The sequence below is a fragment of the Mauremys reevesii genome, linkage group 19 (genome assembly GCF_016161935.1).
Source record: "Mauremys reevesii isolate NIE-2019 linkage group 19, ASM1616193v1, whole genome shotgun sequence".
NCBI lineage: Eukaryota > Metazoa > Chordata > Testudines > Geoemydidae > Mauremys > Mauremys reevesii.
In genome coordinates, this window is record NC_052641.1 from 7,164,967 (window position 1) to 7,187,579 (window position 22,613).

The window sequence follows — 22,613 nt, forward strand, 5'->3', positions numbered from 1 at the left end:
GTTTGATTCTTTGGCCTCAGGAATATAAATAATATGAAAGGTGGATTTGCAACTTTGAGGGTTTAACATTCAGTCCATCAGGTTTAGGTGTTTTACATCATGCTTTGTAAAAATGGGTCACCACCTGGAGAAACTTTGCTCTGCAAGAGCAATCTATGACCCTGTCTCCTGAAGGAAATCCAGGCATATTAAACAGAGGAGTTACTATGGGTTTGATACTGTGAACATCTCAACTCAGAACTTGTGAAGAGCCACAGTGGAGAAACTATCCCCACAGTTGAGAAATTGAGTGTGACGTGGTGGAGATTGTATCTGTGCCTTATTGCTTCTTCACAGCTGCAAGTGATGAAACTTGAAAGAAGAGAAGGGGAAGAGAAGACATGGTGGAGCTGCCATTGCAGAGACCAGCACCAACCATGGGAAAAGCTGCCCAGAAAACCCTCCTCTCTTTACTCTGCATAACCGCAGTGATTTGTGCAGACAGACACCTGCCCAGGTGAGTGAGATACAAACCTTGATATTTTCCCCTTCATTTGACCAATATTCTCCCCTTTTCACTTGGAAGCATCCTGCTACTTCAGACTGGATGGCTCGGGTAACAGATGTTTGTGCTGTTGTCTGAACGTAGTTTGCACAGCTGCAAATCTTTTATGGCTAATACTTTGCTATCCCAGCTGTCACTACTGGGATGGTTATGGAGTTTAAAAGGAAACACATTTTTTTTCTGGTTTAATTTCACTTCCATGATGTTTCTCTTCATACCCAGGGGTGGAGGAGAAGGATGATATACAGTGCAAGAAAGGTGAGCATTTCTTAGTACCACTAAATGTCATCTCGTTCCGTCCAGGGAACCCAGACCTGAAAGCATAATAGAGGTGAACAAACAAGTTGCAAAGAATAAATCTGTGATTTACCCTTTTCCTGGTCTCAGACCATTGCCAAAGAGACTTTGTTGTTTTTAAAATGAACGTGTTTGCTGTTAGCAGTTGGTCAGAATAATCGATTGTGGATTACAGTTCTGCCAGTGGGTTAGCTCAGTGCTTAATTTATAATGAAAGAGGTGTCAGGCCTCAAGCAATTTTTTTACTTTCATATCCGACATGACAAGCCCAGTGGTGCCAGGGCTATGAACGACCAAGCCCAGAGGTACCGGGGTTATGAATGACCAACCCCTGGCACAAATTAAACACTAGGCTTGCTTGCAAACTGCTTGCTGCAAGTATAGGTGTAATCATTTGATATTCTCTCAGTGTAAGTGCTCACCCACATCATGTGGTGATATTTCTCCTCCCTAACTGGAAGATCTTCTGTCTCAGAGAGATTTCAAGGCTGCACAGGCACTTACATTGGAAGTTTTAAGAAAATTTTCCGATCCATGAGTACTCAGGTCACTTTGAGCCAGACTCTCGGCTCTGGCTGAAATGTTCTTGCACAGAACCCACGGGGCTGGACGGGGTATAGTGTCTTTTATTCTTTACACCTCAAATTTAATATGAAGGAGCTGCATGTGCACGATGGAGTCGAAATGGCTGTGTTTGCTAACTGTGCACAACATGTGAGGCCTAGCTAGAGCCACACGCTCTTGTAGGTTTTTAAACACAGAACCACCAGAGGGCTCTCTCACACTGTGTCAAGTTGAGGGGAGGAGAGGGTAGCTCAAAGACATCTTTCCACTTACCTGAACTTGCGGCTGATTCCTCCCTCAGTGTAATGTACAGTAGCCAATGAGTGCCTGCTCTCAGGACAGTTATAGAACTAATTTCCCTGTTTCAATTCTTCATTCATCCAGGAGCAAAGAACTGCAAGGAGCTATTAGCCAGAGGGCACCTCCTCTACCCCCATGACTGTAACACTGACCGTACTGTGTGACGTGGACACAGATGGTGGAGGCTGGATTATAAGAACAGAGCATAATGAAGCTCTTCAGACACTTTTCTTCTTGCACAGTAGGTTTCTGTCCCAACAAAGAGAGATGCCCCTTAATCAGTGGGTTTCAGTTTGGAAATAAATATGAAAACAGAAACTCAAACAAGGAGCTGTTTGCTCAGCCAGATTAGCTGAAGAAAATATAGGAACTTCTTGATCCTAGTATCACTATGTATCCATATTTCCTCATACAGTGTTAATACAGACATTTCACAACGATATTAACCACCAGTGTGCCATTAGCTCTCAGAGAAGACTATACACTTTCATAATACAGTGACATCGTATACAAGCAATCAGTTGGCTCAATTGCTTATCACTTGAGGTTCAGGGCTCCTGTCTTTATAGATCAGTGAATCTTTTAAATGGATTCAGTTGAAGGTTACTCTTCAAAGTAAAGTTTATTCAAGCTGTGAGGAAGGCATCTGGTAGTGAAGGAAGCTCCATGTTTGTTTCTCTGAGCCCCCAGTAGGTGGCAGGAGCACGTACATGGTGCACAGTGAAGCCAGAATAACAATGGGACATAGGTTAAGACAGAGAAGGCGGAAAGCACCCACCAGCAAAAACAAAAGTCAGCGCCTGTGTTATTGCTTACATGTAAATTGAGGCAAACCCCCAGTCCTTTGTTTAGGACAAACCTATTTAACATCTTTACCTAGGGAAGCCATGTGGTCTTGAATATGTTCGAGCTACATCTCATGGACCAGTTAATAACTTTACATATAATGTTGCTGCCTACATCTTACCATGTTATTGTTGACTAGGAAGTTGTTAGTTTGTAAATGACACCTCACAAGGCACACGTTGTACAATGATTATCACTGTAGTAAGTAGGGGGTGAAAACTGGGGTGCTTAGGGTCACAGAGGTGTGGACAGTGTCTAGCATAACGGGGGCCTCCAAGGGCTTCTGTAATATAAACAATCAATACGAGTAATAAACGCTAATGGGAGATGCTGCATATTTTGCTTTCAGATTATTTTCAAAAGAAACCAGCAAACTTTGGGTCTAATGCTTAGATTTTTGACAATAACTCTTAATTTGCCAAGTGCACCTCATTCGGAATTGCAGGGCACAGTGAGAAATACAAGGTGATCCGTGAAGCCTTTGTTGCCGGCAGTGTGGGTGGGTTCTGGGAAGCTCCTGTTGTACCCATTATGGCAGAGGAAAACCATGGCAAGGCAAAGAGATGTAGAATATTCTATTGCAGAAGCCAAATACATCCCACTCCACTTACAACATGAAATTTCTATTAAATACTGTCCCTTTCATACACCAGGAGTCTCACGATGGGCTACTGTAGTAATCACCCTTTGCCACTGCGTCTATGTGCAGAGGCTGATTGAATAAGCGAAAGGTGATCTAATCCATGGAAGTGAGCTCACTCTTTCAAGAAATACTGTTTATTTTGCTCCTGTGGTGGCATTGCAGGAGCACAGAGTCAGCTGTGCTGTAGTTTGGATATCCTGCCAAGTGAAGCGACTGAAAGCAGAGATAGGGACAGCTACTGCTGATTACTTGTGGCACCTTAGAGACTAACACATTTATTTTGGCATAAGCTTTCGTAGGTTAAAACCCACTTCATCAGACGCATGGAGTGGAAAATACAGTAGGAAGATATATACAGAGAACATGAAAAGATGAGGGTTGCCATACTAACTCTAACAAGACCAATCAATTAAGGTGGGCTATTAGCAGCAGGAGAAAAAAAACTTTTGTAGTGATAATCAGGATGGCCCATTTCAAACAGTTAACAAGAAGGTCTGAGTAACAGTAGGGGGGAAAATTAGCATGGGGAAATAGCCCCGCTGCCATGTACACTGTCCAAACCGGACAGTCTCCATGCAAAAGAATAAATGGACACAAATCAGACGTCAAGAATTATAATGTTCAAAAACCAGTCGGAGAACACTTCACTGTCCCTGGTCACTCAATTACAGACCTAAAAGTGGCAATTCTTCAACACAAAAACTTCAAAACCAGACTCCAACGAGAAACTGCAGAACTGGAATTAATTTGCAAACTGGACACCATTAAATTAGGCTTGAATAAAGACTGGGAGTGGTTAGGTCATCACACAAACTAAAAACTATTTCTCCATTCTAATTTCCCCCCCCCCCACTATTACTCACACTTTCTTGTCAACTGTTTGAAAGGGGCCATCCTGATTATCACTACAAACTTTTTTTTTCTCCTGCTGCTAATAGCCCATCTTAATTGATTTGTCTTGTTAGAGTTGGTATGGCAACCCTCATCTTTTCATGTTCTATCTATCTATCTCTTCCTACTGTATTTTCCACTCCATGCATCTGATGAAGTGGGATTTAGCCTACGAACGCTTATGCTAAAATAAATTTGTTAGGCTCTAAGGTGCCACACATACTCCTCGTTCTTTTTGCTGATACAGACTAACACGGCTACCACTCTGAAACCTACTGCTGATTGTTTTCCTAAATTAGATCTTAATGCCCTTGAGAAACATCTGAATTATTTGAAGCAGGAACATCAGGATTGGTACACATCACTGAGTGGGTGGACGTGCCCACTTTTATGCAAACTGCACATCCTAACTCCCACACACGAGAGGCAGAAATATGCTCTGGACTGCAGAGTCTGCACTGGAGGAGTACTTAGGCACAGCATGATGCCTCAGTAGGCTCAGTGATAAGCTAATGGGATTCCATTGTGCTCCCATAACACCATCACAATGGTGCAAACTGGTGCACCCGAGGATTGACCCCCTGACTGCAGCGAGTTACTCGGGATTTATTTTACTGTAGCCTCCTTCTGGTGCACCCCTGCTTACTAAAGTTGGTGGAGGCTACCTCCTTGAGTAATCGATGATCCCCCTTTGGGACCAATAAGCCCTGGGTCCCTGATGATTGGTGATTCACCTAGTAGCTGGATGTGCAAATGGCTACCACCACCAGGCTTCTTGGATAAATAACTAATCAGACCCTCCTAAGGATGTCATTTGTTTGTTTCCTGGAACAGGAAAAGGGGCAGCTAAGAGAGGGAAGGGGAGGGGAGCAGGAGAAAGACTTAAGGATGGTGACTAAATGGCTTCCCAACCTGTGTTACAGCAGCACATTAAAACCTACAACTACAATGCCTTCAGGGGCAGTGAAACTGGAGCTCGAGAGCAGGTTAGCATCACTGTCTGTGCTGTGGGCAGCTTCCCAATTGGCGGGCAGTTGTCCCAGGTGAATTGTTGAGCCCTGGTCTTCCTCAATAAGGAAGATGCAGTTGCAGATGACACCTGTTCCTCCAAATCGTATGTCCTTCAGGAGTCTGTACATCATAAGATTGTGGGGTAACCTCATGAGTCTCTACTGCCCTCGGTGCCTAGCAAGTACCATCGTGAATCCCCACAGCATCTCTAGGTTTCAAAAGCACCAACACACTGGACCCTCCATCATAAGATATCTTTTGTTTACACTTACATTGGTTATACACATAGAATCATAGCACTGTAGGACTGGACGGGACCTTGAGAGGTCATCTAGTCCAGTCCCCTGCACTCAAGGCAGGGCTAAGCATTATCTAGACCATCCCTCACAGGTGTTTGTCCAACCTGCTCTTTAAAATCTCCAATGATGGAGATTCTACAACCCCTGGGCAATTTATTCCAGTGCTTAACCACTCTGACAGTTAGGAAGTTTTCCCTAATGTCCAACCTAAACTGCCCATGCTGCAATTTAACCCCATTGCTTCTTGTCCAAGCCTCAGAGGTTAAGGACAAAAAAAATTCTCCCTCCTCAACCTTTTGTGTACTTGAAAACTATGTCCCTGTCTCCAGACTAAACAAGCCCAATTCTTTCAGTCTTCCCTCATAGGTCATGTTTTCTAGACCTTTAATAATTTTTGTTGCTCTTCCCTGGACTTTCTCCAATTTGTCCACATCTTTCCTGAAAAGTGGCTCCCAGAACTGGACACAATACTCTGGTTGAGGCCTAATCAGTGCAGGGTAGAGCAGAAGAATTACTACTTGTGTCTTGCTTACAACATTCCTGCTAATACCTCTCAGAATGATGTTTGCTTTCTTTGCCACAGTGTTACACTGTTGACTCATATTTAGCCTGTGATCTACTATGACCCCCAGATCCCTTTCTGCAGTACTCCTTCCTAGGCAGTCATTTCCCACTTTGTATGTATGCAACTGATTGTTCCTTCCTAAGTGGAGTGCTTTGCATTTGTCATTATGGAATTTCATCCAATTGACATCAGATCATTTCTCCAGTTTGTCCAGATCATTTTGAATTTTAATCCTATCCTCCAAAGCAGTTGCAACCCATCCCAGCTTGGAATCAGCCGCAAATTTTCTAAGTGTACTCTCTATGCCATTATCTAAATCATTGATGAAGATACTGAACAGAACTAGACCCAGAACTGATTGCTGTGGGACCCCACTTAATATGTCATTCCAGCATGACTGTGAACCACTGATAACTACTCTCTGGGAACAGTTTTCCAACCAGTTATGCACCCACCTTCTAGTAGCTCCATCTAGGCAGTATTTCCCCTGTTTGTTTATGAGAAAGTCATGCAAGACAGTATCAAAAGCCTTACTAAAGTCAAGATATACCACACCTACAGCTTCCCCCCACTCCTAAGTCCTGTTACCCTGTCAAAGAAAGCTGTTAGGTAGATTTGACACACTTTGTTCTTGACAGATCCTTGCTGACTGTTACCTAGACACTAATAAGATATGTATTTGCAAATTGATTTCTTAATTATTTGCTCCAGGTTATTATCTTTTTGGGTACTGAAGTTAAGCTGACTGACTGGTCTGTAATTCCCTGTGTTGTCCTTATTTCCCTTTTCATAGATGGGGATCTAAGTCAGTATTGCCAGTAGGGATCCCTGCTGAGTTAGAGCGTCTTGTTCTCAGCTTCCTGCCAAACAGTCTCTCTGCAGCTGACAGTCCATGATTAATTGGTGCTGCTCTATAGTTCAGAATAGCCAAATATGGATCTGTACCCATGGCAGTGGCCTTTCTCAAAAGCTGTTTTAACAATTTTCACGCCATTCTCTACAAGACCTTTGAACTGAGGATACCTGGGACTCAAAGTTATATGCTTAAACCCATACTATCTACCCAATTATTTAAATTAATGTCCATCAAACTGTGGACAATTACCAGACATGAGATCTTTAGGCAGTCCATGCCTGGAAAATATGGTTTTCATGCACATTACATGTTTTGATGTGGTATTTTCTCATCAAAGAACCTCTGGATAATGAATAACAATCTACCATCAAAACATTGTTTTTACCAGCATAGGTAAATAAATCCACACCAACTTCAGACCATGCTCTTAACTGTTCATTGTTTATCAACCTAGGCTCTTTTTTCTGTTTTGTTGGTATTTTTGACACGTTTAACACATTTTAACAATTTTGTCTCTCATTGTTCATTTGTGGCCAATACAGTCTCTCTCTAGCTCTGTATTTACCTTTTGCCATACCCAAGTATCCTTCCTGTATACTAGTGAGCATGTCAGCTTGTAACATCTTAGGTACTACTCTCCGATTTCCTCCAAACAACATGCCATCAATAACAGATCGTTCTGCTTTAAACTGTTAATAGGGACATGGTATGTAATGTCCTGGCCACACTGCAGTTATAGCCTTAATATCCTCTGTAAAGTCTCACCATTAGCTGTAGCCCAAGAAAACTCTTTCCACTTCCTGTCTGAGGCTGGACAATTTGTTTGTATTAGTCTCAGATGTCTGACTTCACCGCTGTTTTTATCAAATGTTCAGGATAATGTGTCCCGTACTTCCTCTCCCACGTGCACTCTTTGTATCAGCCCAAGGGCTGGGCCTGTTTTTAAATCCAATGTACATGCTTTATTCCCTCAAAGTTTATCAGCTCTGTTTGATCTTTTATTGTCACTGCTAGTACACATGTAGGAATTGTTTCCTCCATTATAAGCTTTCAGTTTGAGATGTTTGCTAACAATGTTCCCTATTTTTTTCCAAACTTTTAACACTAATATCTGAAAGAACATTTACCTGAGCATCAGTGCACAATTTGTAGGTTATAAGAGTCCCATTAGTGTCTAAGGAAATTGCCCATTCATCTCTTCCTTCCTCTTCAGATACAGCTCCTAGATAGAACTCCTGAGATGTTGTCTGTGCTCTCTTCCTGGATTACGGCATAAGCATGCAGGCTTCCGCAGTTGCTGATCCTGGTTGCAGACTTTGGCACAATTATTGTATTTCTTACAAATATTGCAGTGCTTACCAAAACCTGGGCAATGTTGAGGTCATTTTTTGTCCACATCTTGAGCAATCCTTGAAGCTTTCTCTTGCAAACCCTTGTGCTTTGCCTTTTTCATACTTCTCTATGTTTTTTGTTTTGTTCTGACTGACTGCTTGCCAGTTTTTTGTCTTTCTTGTCACTCTATCTAGAGTGGCAGTGTCCTCTTTCCCTTCCATTATTTTTATGCCGTTGAAGGATTTCTGTTGCCTGACACAGTCTTACTGCTTTATCCAAAGTGAGATAAAACGGTTACTCACCTTCTCGTAACTGTTGTTCCGCGAGATGTGTTGCTCGTGTCCATTCCAGTTAGGTGTGTGCGTGGCACATGCACAGTTGTCAGCAGGTTTTTCCCCTAGCAGCCCCCGTTGGGTCGGCTGTGGAGCCCCCTGGAGTTGTGCTTTCATGGCGGTGAATATAGGTCCCTGCCGACCCACCACCTCTTCAGTTCCTCCTTGCCGGATACTCTGACAGAGGGGAAGGCGGGAGGGTTTGGAATGGATATGAGCAACACATCTCGAAGAACAAGAGTTACGAGAAGGTGAGTTACCATTTTTTCTTCCTCAAGTGCTTGATCATGTTGATTCCAATTAGGTGACTCCCAAGCCCTAACTAGGAGGTGGGGTCGGAGCTTGTGGCGTCGCCGATTGAGTCACCGCTCTGCCAAACGCTGCATCATCCCTGGCATGCTGGGTAATAGAATAATGAGAGGTGAAAGCATGAACCGAGGACCATGTCGCCCCCCTGCCGATCTCCTGGATCGGAACCTGGGCCAGGAACGCTGCTGAGGAGGCCTGTGCTCTTGTAGAATGTGCCATTAGAGTAGAGGCCGGAACTTTTGCCAGGTCATAATATGCCCAGATACAGGACATGATCCACCATGAAATTGTCTGTGACAACACCAGAAGGCCTTTCATTCTATCCACAACTGCCACAAATAACTGGTTCGACTTATGGAATGGCTTTGTGCGTTCAGTGTAAAAAGCCAGAGCTCGCTGAATGTCCAATGAGTGAAGCCTTTGCTCATAAGCATCCGTATGAGGCTTAGGGTAAAAGACTGGTAGAAAAATGTCCTGATTGGCACAGAATTGGGAGACAGCCTTTGGAAGAAAGGCTGGATGAGGCCTAAGTCCCACCTTGTCCTTATAAAAAACGGTATAAGGAGATCAGAGGTTAAGGCTCAGACACTCTCCTTCCTGATGTTATGGCAACTAGGAAAGCCACCTTCCATGATAGGTAGAGCAATGAACAAGTTGCTAGGGGTTCTAAGGGGGGGGCGGGGACATTAGCCTGGAAAGGACCAGTTTAAGGTCCCGTGCCGGGATTGGTTGCTTAACCTGTGGGTATAGCCTGTCCAGACCTTTCAGGAAGTGACTGACCATCGGGTTGGTGAAGACTGAACAGCTGGCTGCTCCCGGGTGGAAGGACAAAATGGCAGTCAGATGGACCCAGAGAGATGATACTGAGAGGCCCTGATGTTTTAAGTGTAGTAGGTAGTCTAAGATGAGCGGTATAGGCACCTGCATTGGGGGGAGCATGACCTTGAAAACACCATATTGCAAACCTTTCCCACTTGGCCAGGTAGGTAGCCCTGGTGGAGGATTTCCTGCTGCCCAACAGGACCTCCTTAACGAGCTCTGAGCACATCAGCTCCATCGGGTTTAGCCATGAAGCTTCCAAGCAGTGAGGTGAAGACACTCGAGGTTGGGATGATGAAGATGGTGTGGTCTTGGGTGATCAGGTCCAGAAGCAGGGGCAACGAGATTGGAGCATCCACCGCCAGCTCCAGGAGCGTGGTATACCAGTGCTGGTGAGGCCATGCCGGTGCTATCAGTATGACTGTAGCCTTGTCCCTGTGGATCTTGAGCAGAACCTTGTGGATGAGTGGAAATGGCGGGAATGCATACAACTGATCCTCCATCCAGGGGAGGAGGAACATGTCTGCAAGGGGTCTGGACTATGCTTCTGGAAGGAACAGAACCAGGGACATTTTCTGTTACTCTTTATGATGAACAGGTCAATTTGGGGAACTCCCCACCTTTGGAAAAAGCTGTGCTCCACGTCTGGGTGGAAAGACCGCTCGTGATTGTGGAAGGATCTGCTGAGAGAGTCCGCCAACTTGTTCTGGGAACCTGAGAGGTAGGATGCTTCCAGGTGAATACAGTGGGCTATGCAGAAGTTCCTCAGTCTGAGGATCAGAGAGGTAGCCGTGTTAGTCTGGATCTGTAAAAAGTGACAATCCTGTGGCACCTTATAGACTAACAGACGTATTGGAGCATAAGCTTTTGTGGGTGAATACCCACTTCATCAGATGCATGTGGGTCAGACGCAGTTTGAGGGTTTCCCGACATAGAGGAGAGGAACAAGCTCCACCCTGCTTGTTTATAAAAAAACATTGCAATTGTGTTGTCCATCATCCCCTCTGCGCATTTCCCTTGCAAGTGGGCCTGGAAGGTCTGGCATGCCAGGCGGACCATTCTCAGCTCCTTGATGTTGATGTGGAGTCTTGTGACCAGAGACCTTGGGTCTGAAGATCTCCCAGGTGAACACTCCATCCCAATGCTGATGCATCTGTCACCAGGGATAGGGAGGTCTGGGGCTTTGTGAAGGGGACTCCTGCACGTAGTGTCTGTGGGCTGAGCCACCAGACGAACAACTCGAGAACTGGCGCTGGGAGGGTGACCACCTTGTCCAGACTGTCATGCCCTGGCCGATAGGCTGACGCCAGCCAGGCCTAGGGAAGCCTGAGCCTCTGCCTCACATGCTGTACCACATATGTACATGCTACCATATGGCTGAGGAGCTTCAAGCAGTTCCTTGCTGTGGTACCGCTTGAAGCTTTGTATGATGTCTGCCATTGTCCGAAACCAAGTCTCCGGCAGGGATGTCCTGGCCTGACCTGAGTCCAATACTGCTTTGATAAACTCTGTTCTCTGCACAGGGGATAGAGTTGATTTGTGCTTGTTGAGTAGGATACCCAGATGTCAAAGGTGGATATTATGAAGCTGACCCGGGGCTCCACTTGCTCCCTGGATCGTCCCCTGAGTAGCCAGTCATCAAGGTATAGGAATACTTGCACCTGTCTCCGTTGTAGGAAGGTGGCTACGACTGCCAGGCATTTGGTAAACACTCGAGGGGCCGCTGACAGACCAAAGGGGAGGAGCGTAAATTGGAAATGGTTGCGGTTGACCACAAAACTGAGAAAATGCCTGTGAGCTGGAATTATAGCTATGTGGAAGTACGCGTCCTTGAGGTTGAGGGCAGAGCACCAGTCTTCCAGATCCAGAGATGGAATGATTGTGTTTAGAGTCTGTTGAGGCCTTGCAGATTGAGGATGGGTCTGAGACCCGCTTTGGCTTTGGGGATTAGGAATAGAACCCTTTGCCCCATATATATATGGGGGAATAGAACCCTTTGCCCCATAGCTCCTCCACTGCTCCCACTGTGAGGAGTGTTTGGACCTCCTGCATGAGGAGATGCTCATGAGAAGGGTCCCTGAAGAGGCATGGGGAAGGGGGGTGGGAGGGAGTGGAGGAGCAGAATTGGAGAGAATATCCCACTTCTACCGTGCAAAGGACCTAGCGGTCCGAAGTTATCTGGGACCAAGCATGGTAAAAGAGGGACAGATGATTCAGAAAACAGAGAGAAGGATCCAGTAATGAAACCAGTGCATTGTCCCCGGGCGCACCTTCAAAAGGTCTGCTTAGAGCCTGACTGCCTTGCCAAGTGCTGGCCTTGGCTGGATGGAGGATGGAGAGGCTTACACCTACCATTCCTGCCCCGCTTCCTTGAGAAGTCCTGCCTGGGATCGGGAGGGTAGAAGCTCTGTGGAGGCTGAGGTTTAAAATGTTTTCGCTGGGTTGCAGGGGTATGTAGGCCCAGTGACTTTAATACAGCCACAAATCTTTTAGGGCGTGAAGCCTGGAGTCTGTTTGCTCTGCAAAAAGGCCCATGCCATCAAAAGGCAGGTCCTGAATTGTTTTTTGTACTTCAGGAGGAAGGCCGGATGCTTGGACCCACAAACTCCTCCTTGTGGCTATTCCTGAGGACAAGGTTCGTGCAGCTGAGTCTGCAGCATCCAGTGAGGCCTGTAAAGAGGTCCGTTCCACTGCCTTTCCCTTGTCCACTCTGGCCTCAAATTCTGTTTTGGATTCAGGTGGAACCAACTCCTTGAATTTCAACATGGAGGTCCATGAGTTGAAATGTATCTGCTCAGGATTGCCTGTTGGTTGGCAATCCTGAGCTGGAGCCCTCAGGTCGAGTAAACCTTCCAGACATCAGAGTCAGCCCTTGCTGCCCCTTCCTCTCTTTCATTCACTGCGTCCACAACAAGCGAACAGGGCTGCGAGTGAGTAGCTAAGTACTCGCACCCCTTAGAGGGGACGAAATACTTCCTCTCCAACCCCTTCTGTGTAGGGAGAATGGAGGGAGGGGTTTGCTACAGGGTTTTTGTAGTGTACTGAATAGCCTTGTTGAGAGGCAAAGCCACCCAAGACAGCCCCTCCAGGGTCTTATAACTCGACTACCTCTTCAGCCTGACGCCCCATATTGTGAGCTACCCTATGCAGAAGGCCCTGGTGTGCTCTACTGTCAATAGAGGGTGGCCCAGAGGAGGAAGACACCGCCACCGATTCATCCGGAGAGGATGGCAATGAGGTCAGAGGCGGCACCGGGCTTTCCTGGCCCCCTGGACTCATCCTGCTCGGTGCCATGCTCCTTGGTGCTGGTGGTAGGCCCAGGATCTGGACATGGCTCGCACTGATGCTCTTTCGGAGCCCTGAGAGGCGGGACGGTCCATGGCTGGTGGAGGCATCTGTGCTTCCGACACCACCGAGTGGGAACCCTGGAGTGCGTGCCCTGGGCTTGGTGGTAGGCCCATGGAGTCCAGAATGGCCATTGCTCGGGCCCTTGCCTCTGCGCTTGCCATGGCACAATCCTTACGTCCTGTCTATATCTGCAGCAGTCTGATCGGTGCTGGCTGCGCCTCGAGTAACAGGACTCCGCCTCGGAGTCCGATGATCAGGCTCTTGAGTGCGAAGAGCATGGTGGTGCTGCGAGGAAGATGCTGTAGAGCGGTGCTGCAGTGGCGGGACCGGTGCCGGGCAGACGGTGCCGTGGAGAGCAGTGCCGCGGAGATGGTGACTGGTGCCTCCTCATTGCAGGCTTGCCTCTGGACGGTGCCACGCAGTGCGGCCCCAGAGGTCTATCCCGGATGACGGGAGACTATGGAGCTGTCATGGCAATCAAGTCCCTTGCCGCCTCGAAAGTGTCTGGGATGGAAGAGAGCTCTAGCTCCTCCACCTGGCACACTCAGGGAGGACAGTCCAACAGCACCGGACTTGATGAGCCCCTTGCAAGACTGAAGTTGACAGCGCTGGCTCCTGTGAAATCGGCACCAGGTGCTCCTGCGCAGGACACACCCCAGTGGCACTGTCTGACCCTGCCTCTCTTGGTGCAGGCGAGCGCCCGCTGTCCACATTCTTGTACCGCTCATGCGGCACTGGGGAGCGCGAGCAGCGCCGTGCTGCCTCCGCGAGCTTCAGTACCGGGAAGTGTCGGCGCTGAGGGTTTCTATGACCAGAGTCCTTCCTTGGCACCGTTTCTTACACGGAGGCTGGAGCGCTCCGCACAGAGGTGCTCGATGCTGGAACCAGTTGGCCCGAAGCCAGCTGGGGACGGAGGGCTGCTTCCATCAGGATCTGCTTCAGCCTGAAGTCCCTTCTTTCTTAGTCCTCAGGTGGAACTCTTTACAAATCTTGCATCAATCTGCTTGGTAGGCCCTCCCCTCACCCCCAGATACTTGAGACGAGAGTCGTGGGGATCGCCCATTGGCATGGGCTTGTGGCAGGTTCCGCAGAGTTTGAACCCTTGGGATCGAGGCATGCCCCAGACCTCAGAGGAGACAAACTGGAGAGAGGAACCCCCTCCCTCACTCCTAGCTAACAAACTAACTAAACTAACTTACTAACTAAACAACTATTTACAGAGAGCTAAGTACAAATACTAGGGGAAGCACTTGCTAAGCTAAGCGACCATAGCTCCAACGACCGTCACTGGTGGTAAGAAGGAATGAAGAGGTGGCAGGTTGGCAGGGGCATATATTCACCGCCATGAAGGCGCCACTCCAGGGGGCTCCACGGCCGATGTGACGAGGGCAGCTAGGGGAAAAACCTTCTGAAGACTGTGCACACGGCATGCACACACCTAATTGGAATCAAAATGAGCAATCATTCAAAGAAGAACCATATCTTCCAATAGTCTCTTTTGCAGCTTTGGGTCTCTGATTCCAATTACAAACCACAATACCACATTGGGAAGAGAGGAAATATCCTTTGCACAGAGGTAGAACAGCATCTGCCTTCTTGCTGTATGGACTGGAATCATGCAAACACATATGCACATAAAGAAATGATCCTCAGCAGTGATCTGCTATCAATAGCATCCGCCGTGTAGCAATCACTGAAAAATCACATGTACATATAGAAAAATGCAGCAGTGGTATATGAGCAGATATGGCCTGGGCATGCATCATTATTATTTATCATGTCTATGACACAGGCACACAGAGCACGGCAAAAATCAGGATAATAATTCTTTTCTCCCACTCTTCACTTGTCTTTGGGAAGTGCTGTAGCCCGTGTTATACAGGAGGTCAGACTAGATGATCACAATGGTCACTTCTGGTCTTGGAACCTATCGCTCTATTACTGTCTCCTACTATGGGTTTGCACAGAGGGGTCCAATCTGACGCGAGGTCTCCTGTGGCTACTGTCATACAAATAATAACAACAGAGCAGTTGGCTAGTAAATTCACCCAATCCTGCTCTCCTTGTTCACCCAAAGGTTCCCACTGAAGCCAACAGGGGGCTTTGAAGGGATGGAGAAAGTAAGCTTGGGCTCATTATTTGGCACCATATTTTAATATTTCAGAAGACACATTCACATGACTTAACTTTGTGAGCAAAGGTTCAGACTGGCTCCGTTCAATAATCGTCATTGCACGATACCGTGTTTGCTGTGCGGGGAAGCAACGGCTGCCAGTCCAGTACTGAACATGTTCTATCAGACCATTTTATCAGCTATGGTTGTGATCGCTGCAGGATAAACATCTCAGTGGAAACTGCTGGAATGTGGAGAGTGGGAAGGGGGCGCTGAGATGCCGGAGGCAGAGAGCTTTATTTGCTGTAGGCTCTTCATTATTGCATATAAAAGGCTTACAGGGACTGAAATACTAAAGTAGAGGAGGAGGTGGGGAGAAGACAAGTGGAGCTGCCATTACAGAGCCCAGCACTAGCCATGGGGAGAGCTGCCCAGAAAACCTTCCTCTCTTTACTCTGTCTAGCAGCAGCGGTTTGTCAGGCTCAGGACACCTGCCCAGGTGAGTGAAAGATAATGCTGTTCCCAACTGCGTTTCATAGTGTGGTTCTTGCCAACCTGGACCCTGGGGGAACTGGGAACTGTTCAGGAATGTTTCTTGTCCTACATGTCTATAAAGTGCTTTGCTTGCTTATGGTGCTTTTTAAATACTAAAAAGAACAGCTTCTCTGTACAAAATTCCTTTGTAGAAATTACTCGATATTGCAGAAGTGCCCGTCACAGACTAGAGGTGTTCAAAAAAGGACACCGTTTTTGCAAAAAATGTTGTGAAATTGTTGTCTCTTGTCTTCATTGAGACCTAAATTCTGGAAAATTAAATCTCAATCTACAAAGCTCAGAGTCAGCCTATGATTTCAGATCCCTCTGCTTTTTAAAATTCACGTTGACCAAATTAAGATGATTATTTGTAAAATCGCAACTGTTGTGTATCTATCACCACAAATCCACTGCACAACTCTTTCCATGTCAACACATTCACATTGAGAATCCAGCAGCATTTAAGGTTTATTTTAGTTCATCATGAAATCCTGGAAATCCTTATGCAAGATTTAGTCAAATTTGTGCAGACATCATTCAGGCAAATGGTCTCTTTGAAGGAAATGTGTTGTTTGCTAAATAAGGATTGAATACAGGCTTTGCCATCTTATGCATAAATTAATATATTATTTCAGAGCAGTATTGCTGTCTCGTTTCATCTCCTTACATTCATGATTATTTTGAAAATCATTTGCTATGTACAGTTTATGCCCAAATATTCCATATTTGGAGGAAGAGTTCCTATGTCACTGGGAATATTAACCATGTCCACCCACATTTTGTTTACCTGAAAAATTTCCACATCAATAGAGCTCAATGGAGTTGACAGGTGTGTCCCTATTTTTCTCCAGTGATGTCCCTATAAATAATTTTAAATCTCACAATGTGTATAATATAGAGAGGGGACTGTTAGGTTAAAAACATATTTAGTTCTTTAAAATGTATTTCCTGAGCTTCTAAGAGCAACTGTTTTTTAAATTATTTTACTTTTGCACAATTTCTTCACTGAATGGCAGCTATTTGTTTCTCCTATGCATTTCATTCCACTTTTGTTTCTCTGTAGTTAATTTTGTTAAAAGATTCTCATGAACAGGCACAATGCTACAATGGTCGGGTTGCAAACACTGCAGCAGAAGGTGTACATCAAAATTAACTTTGATGTGATTTTTTTTTAAATACAAATATTTAATCATTTCTTTTTAACTTTTGTTTTCACAATAACTTAAAACAAAGACTAATAGTAATAACCCCCAATTTTTAGTATTGGGGCATTGTCTCTGAAATGCTTAAGACTGAAGAAAATGTTGGATTTATCACTAATAGAGAAAAGAAAACCAAGGAACTATGTAGGCTTTCATTTGCTGGGTTTATCCCTCTGGATTTCTGCAGAATGTTTCAGATCCTGAGAACCTAACAATCATTGATTATGGGTTCATTTCTTTCCCCAGATGTGAGCTTAGTGGGTTTCAACAGTACCGATAAACTCTCCATTCTCCAAGGCTGCCCTGGATTTCCAGGTGCCACAGGACCCAGAGGAGACTCAGGAATTCCAGGAACGCGAGGTACGTTCTCAGGCACTGAATGGGAATCAGGGATGGCTGGGTACTGAGGTAAATGGGAATTACTTTTGTAATATGCTCAGACTTTGGAGATTCTCCTCAACCCTGATATGAGGAAACTCACATGGCATCTCCCGTATCCTGTGGCAAGGGATTGGAGATGCAGAATAAGCAAGCTCTGAAATATTGTCCATTCCCTTTGGGTTGTCAGCTTGGCAACCAAGTCCTCTGGTTCTTTCCCCATCTCTGTCACTGGCTCGCTGTGTGACCTTAGTCAAATGACTCTCTTTGAGCCTCAGTTTTCTCCTCTGTATAATGGCTATAATGGTCCTTTACCTCCCAGAGGTTATCTGAGGCACATTTCACTGATCTGTGTAAAGCGCTTTGAGAAGTTTGGATGAGAGGGGCTAGAGAGAAAAATGTGCTTGTTCCTTTGTTCCTTTGACTTCAATTGGCCTCTATGCAAGAGCCCATGCTCTGGGATCCTGATGTGAGATCAGGGAGTCAGCGAGCCAGATGCAGATACATTATGTGAATTTCGACACAGATGGGTTATTGTAATTCCAGGTTGGGGTGGTGGGTGGGGATTATGTACTCAGTATTTACGCTACCTTGGAAACTATTCAGTCAGTTTTCTGTGTTTGCAGGACAACAGGGACCACAGGGGATCCCTGGAAAGGCAGGGAAAGCTGGCCGAAAAGGTAAAGTAACAAAGGGCAGAGAACTGTGTTTTCCTATAGGTGACCTAAGAACAGGATATAAGTTTTTAATCAAATATCAATTAGAGCTAGTTATAAAACACCAATTCCTCTAATATCTGGGCTTGAAAAACCACCATAACTTCCCTTCACTCTATATTTGACAATAAAGGGTTTATTATTGCAACAGAACTTCAGTTTTGATCCACTGTCAAGATCTCGGTATCTCTGATCAGTCTTTACTATCTTATTTTTTGCTCAATCAGGAGAAAGAGGTCCTGCTGGCCCCTCTGGAGTGAAAGGTGAGAGACCTCAGACGATTCTTCTCACTGCAGAGCCCAGGGCCGGTGCAAGGATGTTTTGCACCTTAGGCGAAACTTCCACCTTGCAGACCACCCCCACACTCCCACCCTGAGGTGCCCCCCCACAGCTGCAGCTCCCCCTCTTCGCCCTGAGGCGCTCCCCCCCTGCCTTGAGGCAACCCCCACCGCCCCAGCTCACCCCTGCTCCGCGCATGAGCACGAGCACCCTGAGCACACCGTGGCTGCTTCACTTCTCCCACCTTCCAGGCTTGCAGGGCCAATCAGCTTAGGCAGGAGAAGTGAAGCAGCCACGGCGTGCTCGGGGAGGAGGCGGGGCAGGGGTGAGCTGGGCGGGGAGTTCCCCTGCATGCCGCCCCCCCTCCCCCTTACTTGCTGCAGGCAGCCCTCCCTGCGCTCCCCTGCCCCAGCTCCCTCTGCCTAAATGCTGGCGGCAACCGGGGCGGCCGAAGATCCGGCTGCTGCGGTCGCTGCCGAAGAAAATGGCGCTCCCCACATCCCAGGGCCCTAGGCGACCACCTAGGTCGCCTAAATGATTGCACTGGCCCTGGCAGAGCCCTTTTTGGTGCTATTCATGGTGATAGAGAAATTGGGAGCAACAATCCCTCCTCCCGCCCTGTTTCATTGTACAATTTTTCCTTCCAGCTTCTTGCCAAACAAAAAAGCTGAAATGAAATTGGTTCCGATTAAACAAGAAGCGTCCCCTTTTTGTTTTTGTTTAATAGACAAATGACAAAACAAAACGTTGTTCTGAAATGAGGAGTTGGAACATTTCAAAATTGTGAATAAAATATTAGCCTGAAAAATTTCACCCTAATGTCTGATATGCCACGAGTCCTCTGCAGCCACAGGAAATAGATCTCAACTGCAGTGGAGACGTAGCCAAAGCCTATTTCATGTCAGCCAATGCAAAAGACAAGATGAGATAAATGCAGTACTACCAGCCCCAAAACTCTGAAAAATTTCAGTCAGGTTCATCAAAAATCAGGAGACTGGTTTTAGAATCATGAGATTATGTAAAAATAATAGACGTGGTGTTCTTTTTATTTGCCTTTTTGAGTATTTAGGGTGCACTGGGGTCACATTTGGAGGCTTTTGCCGTAGCTTTGAGGGTTAGAAACTTACCTTTTTTTTGAGGCTGATGGCTGTAATTATGTCATATGCACTTGACCCCAGGAGCTTGGGCTTTAAGGAAAAGAATAATTATCATGAGAGTCATGACAAAATCATGAGAGTTGGCAACATACATCACTTAAGTCCCACAAAACGCCAACTTTAACAGATTGTGCAGAGTGTAGGTGGTGCATAGACCTTGAACTAGCCCCTCCACACAATTAAACCCAAGCGATTGTTGTAGTGAGATGTTGAATTATGTAGCTGACCTACAGGCAAAACAAGGATTTTATTCTGAGTTCTTTTTTTAGGAGATAAAGGAGCCCTGGGAGCTACGGGAGTCCCTGGAAGAGTTGGTGAGACCCTCTGCACTCGCCTTTATACTGAGCACGTCCTTTCAGTTTTATTTTTGCAGCACTAACAATTAAGTGGTTTAGAAAGCTTGAATAGTTACCATGTCCACCCCATGTCCACAATATCTATATCAATCCTCCTGTAAGTTTTGGACTCTACAAAGAGAGAAATAGCCCCACCTACAAAAACAGGTGCCCATCCATGTTTTGTTATGTCTGGAACAACGCTAGCCAGATGACCTTTGGTATGAGAGAGAATAGTAGAAATGTAAGTGAAATCTGTAGATCTGGATGTGTATCCTAGAGAAGGCTTCTTTCTCCTATCCCTCCTTATATTTCATACATACTGTGAGTGGGGAGTATGAATCACAAGAAATGGATCCGTTAGAGGAATGATCCTTTTTGTCACTTGGAATTTTTTTTTAAAAAAAATATTGAGTCATATTCACAGGCAGTGTAAGCATATGGGGAGGGATAGCTTAGTGGTTTGCTTAGGGTTGGGAGTTCAGTCCTTGAGGGGGCTATTGAGGGATCTGGGGCAAAAATCTGTCTGGGGATTGGTCCTGCTTTGAGCGGGGAGTTGGACTAGATGACCTCCTGAGGTCCCCTCTAACCCTGATATTCTATGACTTTAACTTTTTTAGCGGCGGAGGGAGAGCTCTGTGGTTTGAGCATTGGCCTGCTAAACCGAGGGTTGTGAGTTCAGTCCTTGAGAGGGCCACTTAGGGATCTGGGGCAAAAATCAGTACTTGGTCCTGCTAGTGAAGGCAGGGGCTGGACTCAATGATCTTTGAAGGTCCCTTCCAGTTCTAGGAGATAGGTATATCTCCTATTATTATTTATTATTATAACTCCCCTGACTTGGTGGGCATTGCTTCTAGTTATTGACCAGCAATTAATTTAGTCCATTAAGGACCAATTCTTAGCCCTGCAAGTAGGTGCCTCATGAGAGGCTTACAAAATAGTGTTGGCTACATAATGAGAGCCGTCTCGCTGGTTCAGGGTGGAAGGCTCAGATCAGAGATGTGTGTGAATCCATTAGCATTTGGTTTTCACAATTAAAAGCCTGTCTAGAGCACTTTCAATATAACTAATACTTTGCTATCGCAGCTGCCACTGTTGGCCAATTACATAGTTTAAAAGACAGTAAAACATTTTCTGGTTCCATTTCACTTTCTATTGTGTTTCTTTTCATGACCAGTGGAGGAAGTCCTGGAAGACAAACAGTGTAAGAAAGGTGAGTGTTTCTTATAACCACTAAATGTCATCTCATTCCATCCAGAGACCCAAACATGAAAACCCATTAGAGATAAACAAATTGTAAAAAAAATACATCTGTGATTTACCACATTTGCTGTTCTCAAACTATCTGCAAAGAGACTTGGATCTTTTAAAATGAAGGTGTTTGCTGTTAGATTCGCTGGCCAATTGCTTTCTCCTTCAGCTGATGGGTTCGCTTGCAAACTGTTTGATGTGAGTATTCCTGTGAGTATCTGATATTTTTTCAGGGTGAGTGCTCACCCAGTCACATAATGACTGGAAGCCCCTCTGACTCACAGAGAAATTTCAAAATGCTGCATAGGTACTTGCAGTACAAATCTTCGTGCATATTTCAGTTTCCATGAGTTTTCAAGATGCTTTGAGCCAATCCTCTGTTCAGGTTGGGCTGGTCTCACACAGAACACAGGGGGTTGGGCAGGTGGTTGTGTCTTTTCCTCTTGCAAACGAACTTCATACAACCGGACTGGCACATTGGAGTCTAAATAATTTGGTTTGCTAACTACAGAGAGCATGCCAAGCCTAGATGGGTACATACGCTGATGTCGTGGTAGGTTTCCAAAGATAGAACACAGAGGGACCACAAACTATTGAAAGGGATACTACCCAATTCCCAAACACTACGGTGGGGAGGAGAGGAGATGGTGGCTCAAAGATTGTTTTCCAGTTACCTAAATCTGCAATTGAGCTGGCCCTCGGTGCAACAGAAAGCAGCCTATGAATCCCTGTACAAGGAGAGTTATACAACCAATTTACATATTTCAATTCCTCTTTCAACCAGGAGCAAAGAACTGCAAGGAGCTGTTAGCTAGAGGGAAAATCCTGAACGGCTGGTACACCATCTACCCCCGTGACTGTAACGCCATGACCGTGCTGTGTGACATGGACACAGATGGTGGAGGATGGATTGTAAGAACCGAGCATAATGAAGCTCATTGGACATTATTTATTGAACAACAAACAGTTTTCTGTCCCAGAAATGGGAGGTGGCCCTTACCCAGTGGGTTGTAGCTAGGAGAAAAGCATGAGGACAGAAGCTTTGAAGCTGTTAGCTCACCATGGTTAGCTGAAATAAAAACCAGACACTTCCTGAGCCCTTTTAATCCTCCCTAATCCTTGGTTGTAAAGATAACTTGGTTGTGAACACAGTGGGTTTCATGGAGGGAACCCAGAGCTTTAGACTCTAAAAGACCCAGTCTGAGGGGACATTTGTCACTAGTCTGACACAGATAACCAGGTTTCCCTTCTCCTGGCTATTCTCTGCCTGGATCTCAGAGCCTCCTCAATAGCTGCCCAGATTCTGGAACCAGAATTTCTTCTTCCTTCCACTTCTGTCACAGGCCTGGTGCCTCAGCTGCTCTATTGCTCAGGCAGCCCCTGAGTATGAGTGGAAAGAGCGTTCTAGGGAGCTGAGGGGTTTGAACCCTGTATGTACCTCACTTTTAAACCTTCCAATTCATTATTCTGCTTATTTATATCCCAGTCGTGCCTAGAGAATCTGATGAAGATCAGGGTCCCATTGTGCTGGGTGCTGAACACACACTGAGAGACGGCCCCTGTCCCTTACAGCTCACTGTCTCCATAGACAAGGCAGAGAAAGGGCCGCACAGAAAGCAGAGGTGATGTGACTTGCCCAAATGGCAGAACTGGGTATAGAACCCAGGCCTCCTGATTGCCAGCCCAGTGCTG

At 45.9% G+C, this 22,613-nt stretch overlaps 1 protein-coding gene across 7 annotated transcripts in view; it reads left to right on the plus strand.

Annotated features, from left to right (window-relative positions):
- Positions 1-22,613, plus strand: part of LOC120386996 (ficolin-2-like) — a 68,221-nt gene that overhangs the window by 38,275 nt on the left and 7,333 nt on the right. For 2 of the 7 annotated variants that reach the window (XM_039507143.1, XM_039507144.1), the window contains exons 2-10: positions 337-496; positions 767-802; positions 1,790-1,946; positions 17,052-17,165; positions 17,810-17,863; positions 18,127-18,162; positions 19,605-19,649; positions 20,848-20,883; positions 21,706-21,833. In XM_039507143.1, the coding sequence (XP_039363077.1) occupies positions 1,841-1,946; positions 17,052-17,165; positions 17,810-17,863; positions 18,127-18,162; positions 19,605-19,649; positions 20,848-20,883; positions 21,706-21,833 (519 nt within the window). In that variant the 5' untranslated portion in view covers positions 337-496; positions 767-802; positions 1,790-1,840. Of the gene's footprint in view, positions 1-336; positions 497-766; positions 803-1,789; positions 1,947-9,107; positions 9,427-15,532; positions 15,569-17,051; positions 17,166-17,809; positions 17,864-18,126; positions 18,163-19,604; positions 19,650-20,847; positions 20,884-21,705; positions 21,834-22,613 lie in introns of those variants that run through there. The other 5 variants (XM_039507140.1, XM_039507146.1, XM_039507141.1 and 2 more) reach the window with 4 other exon arrangements.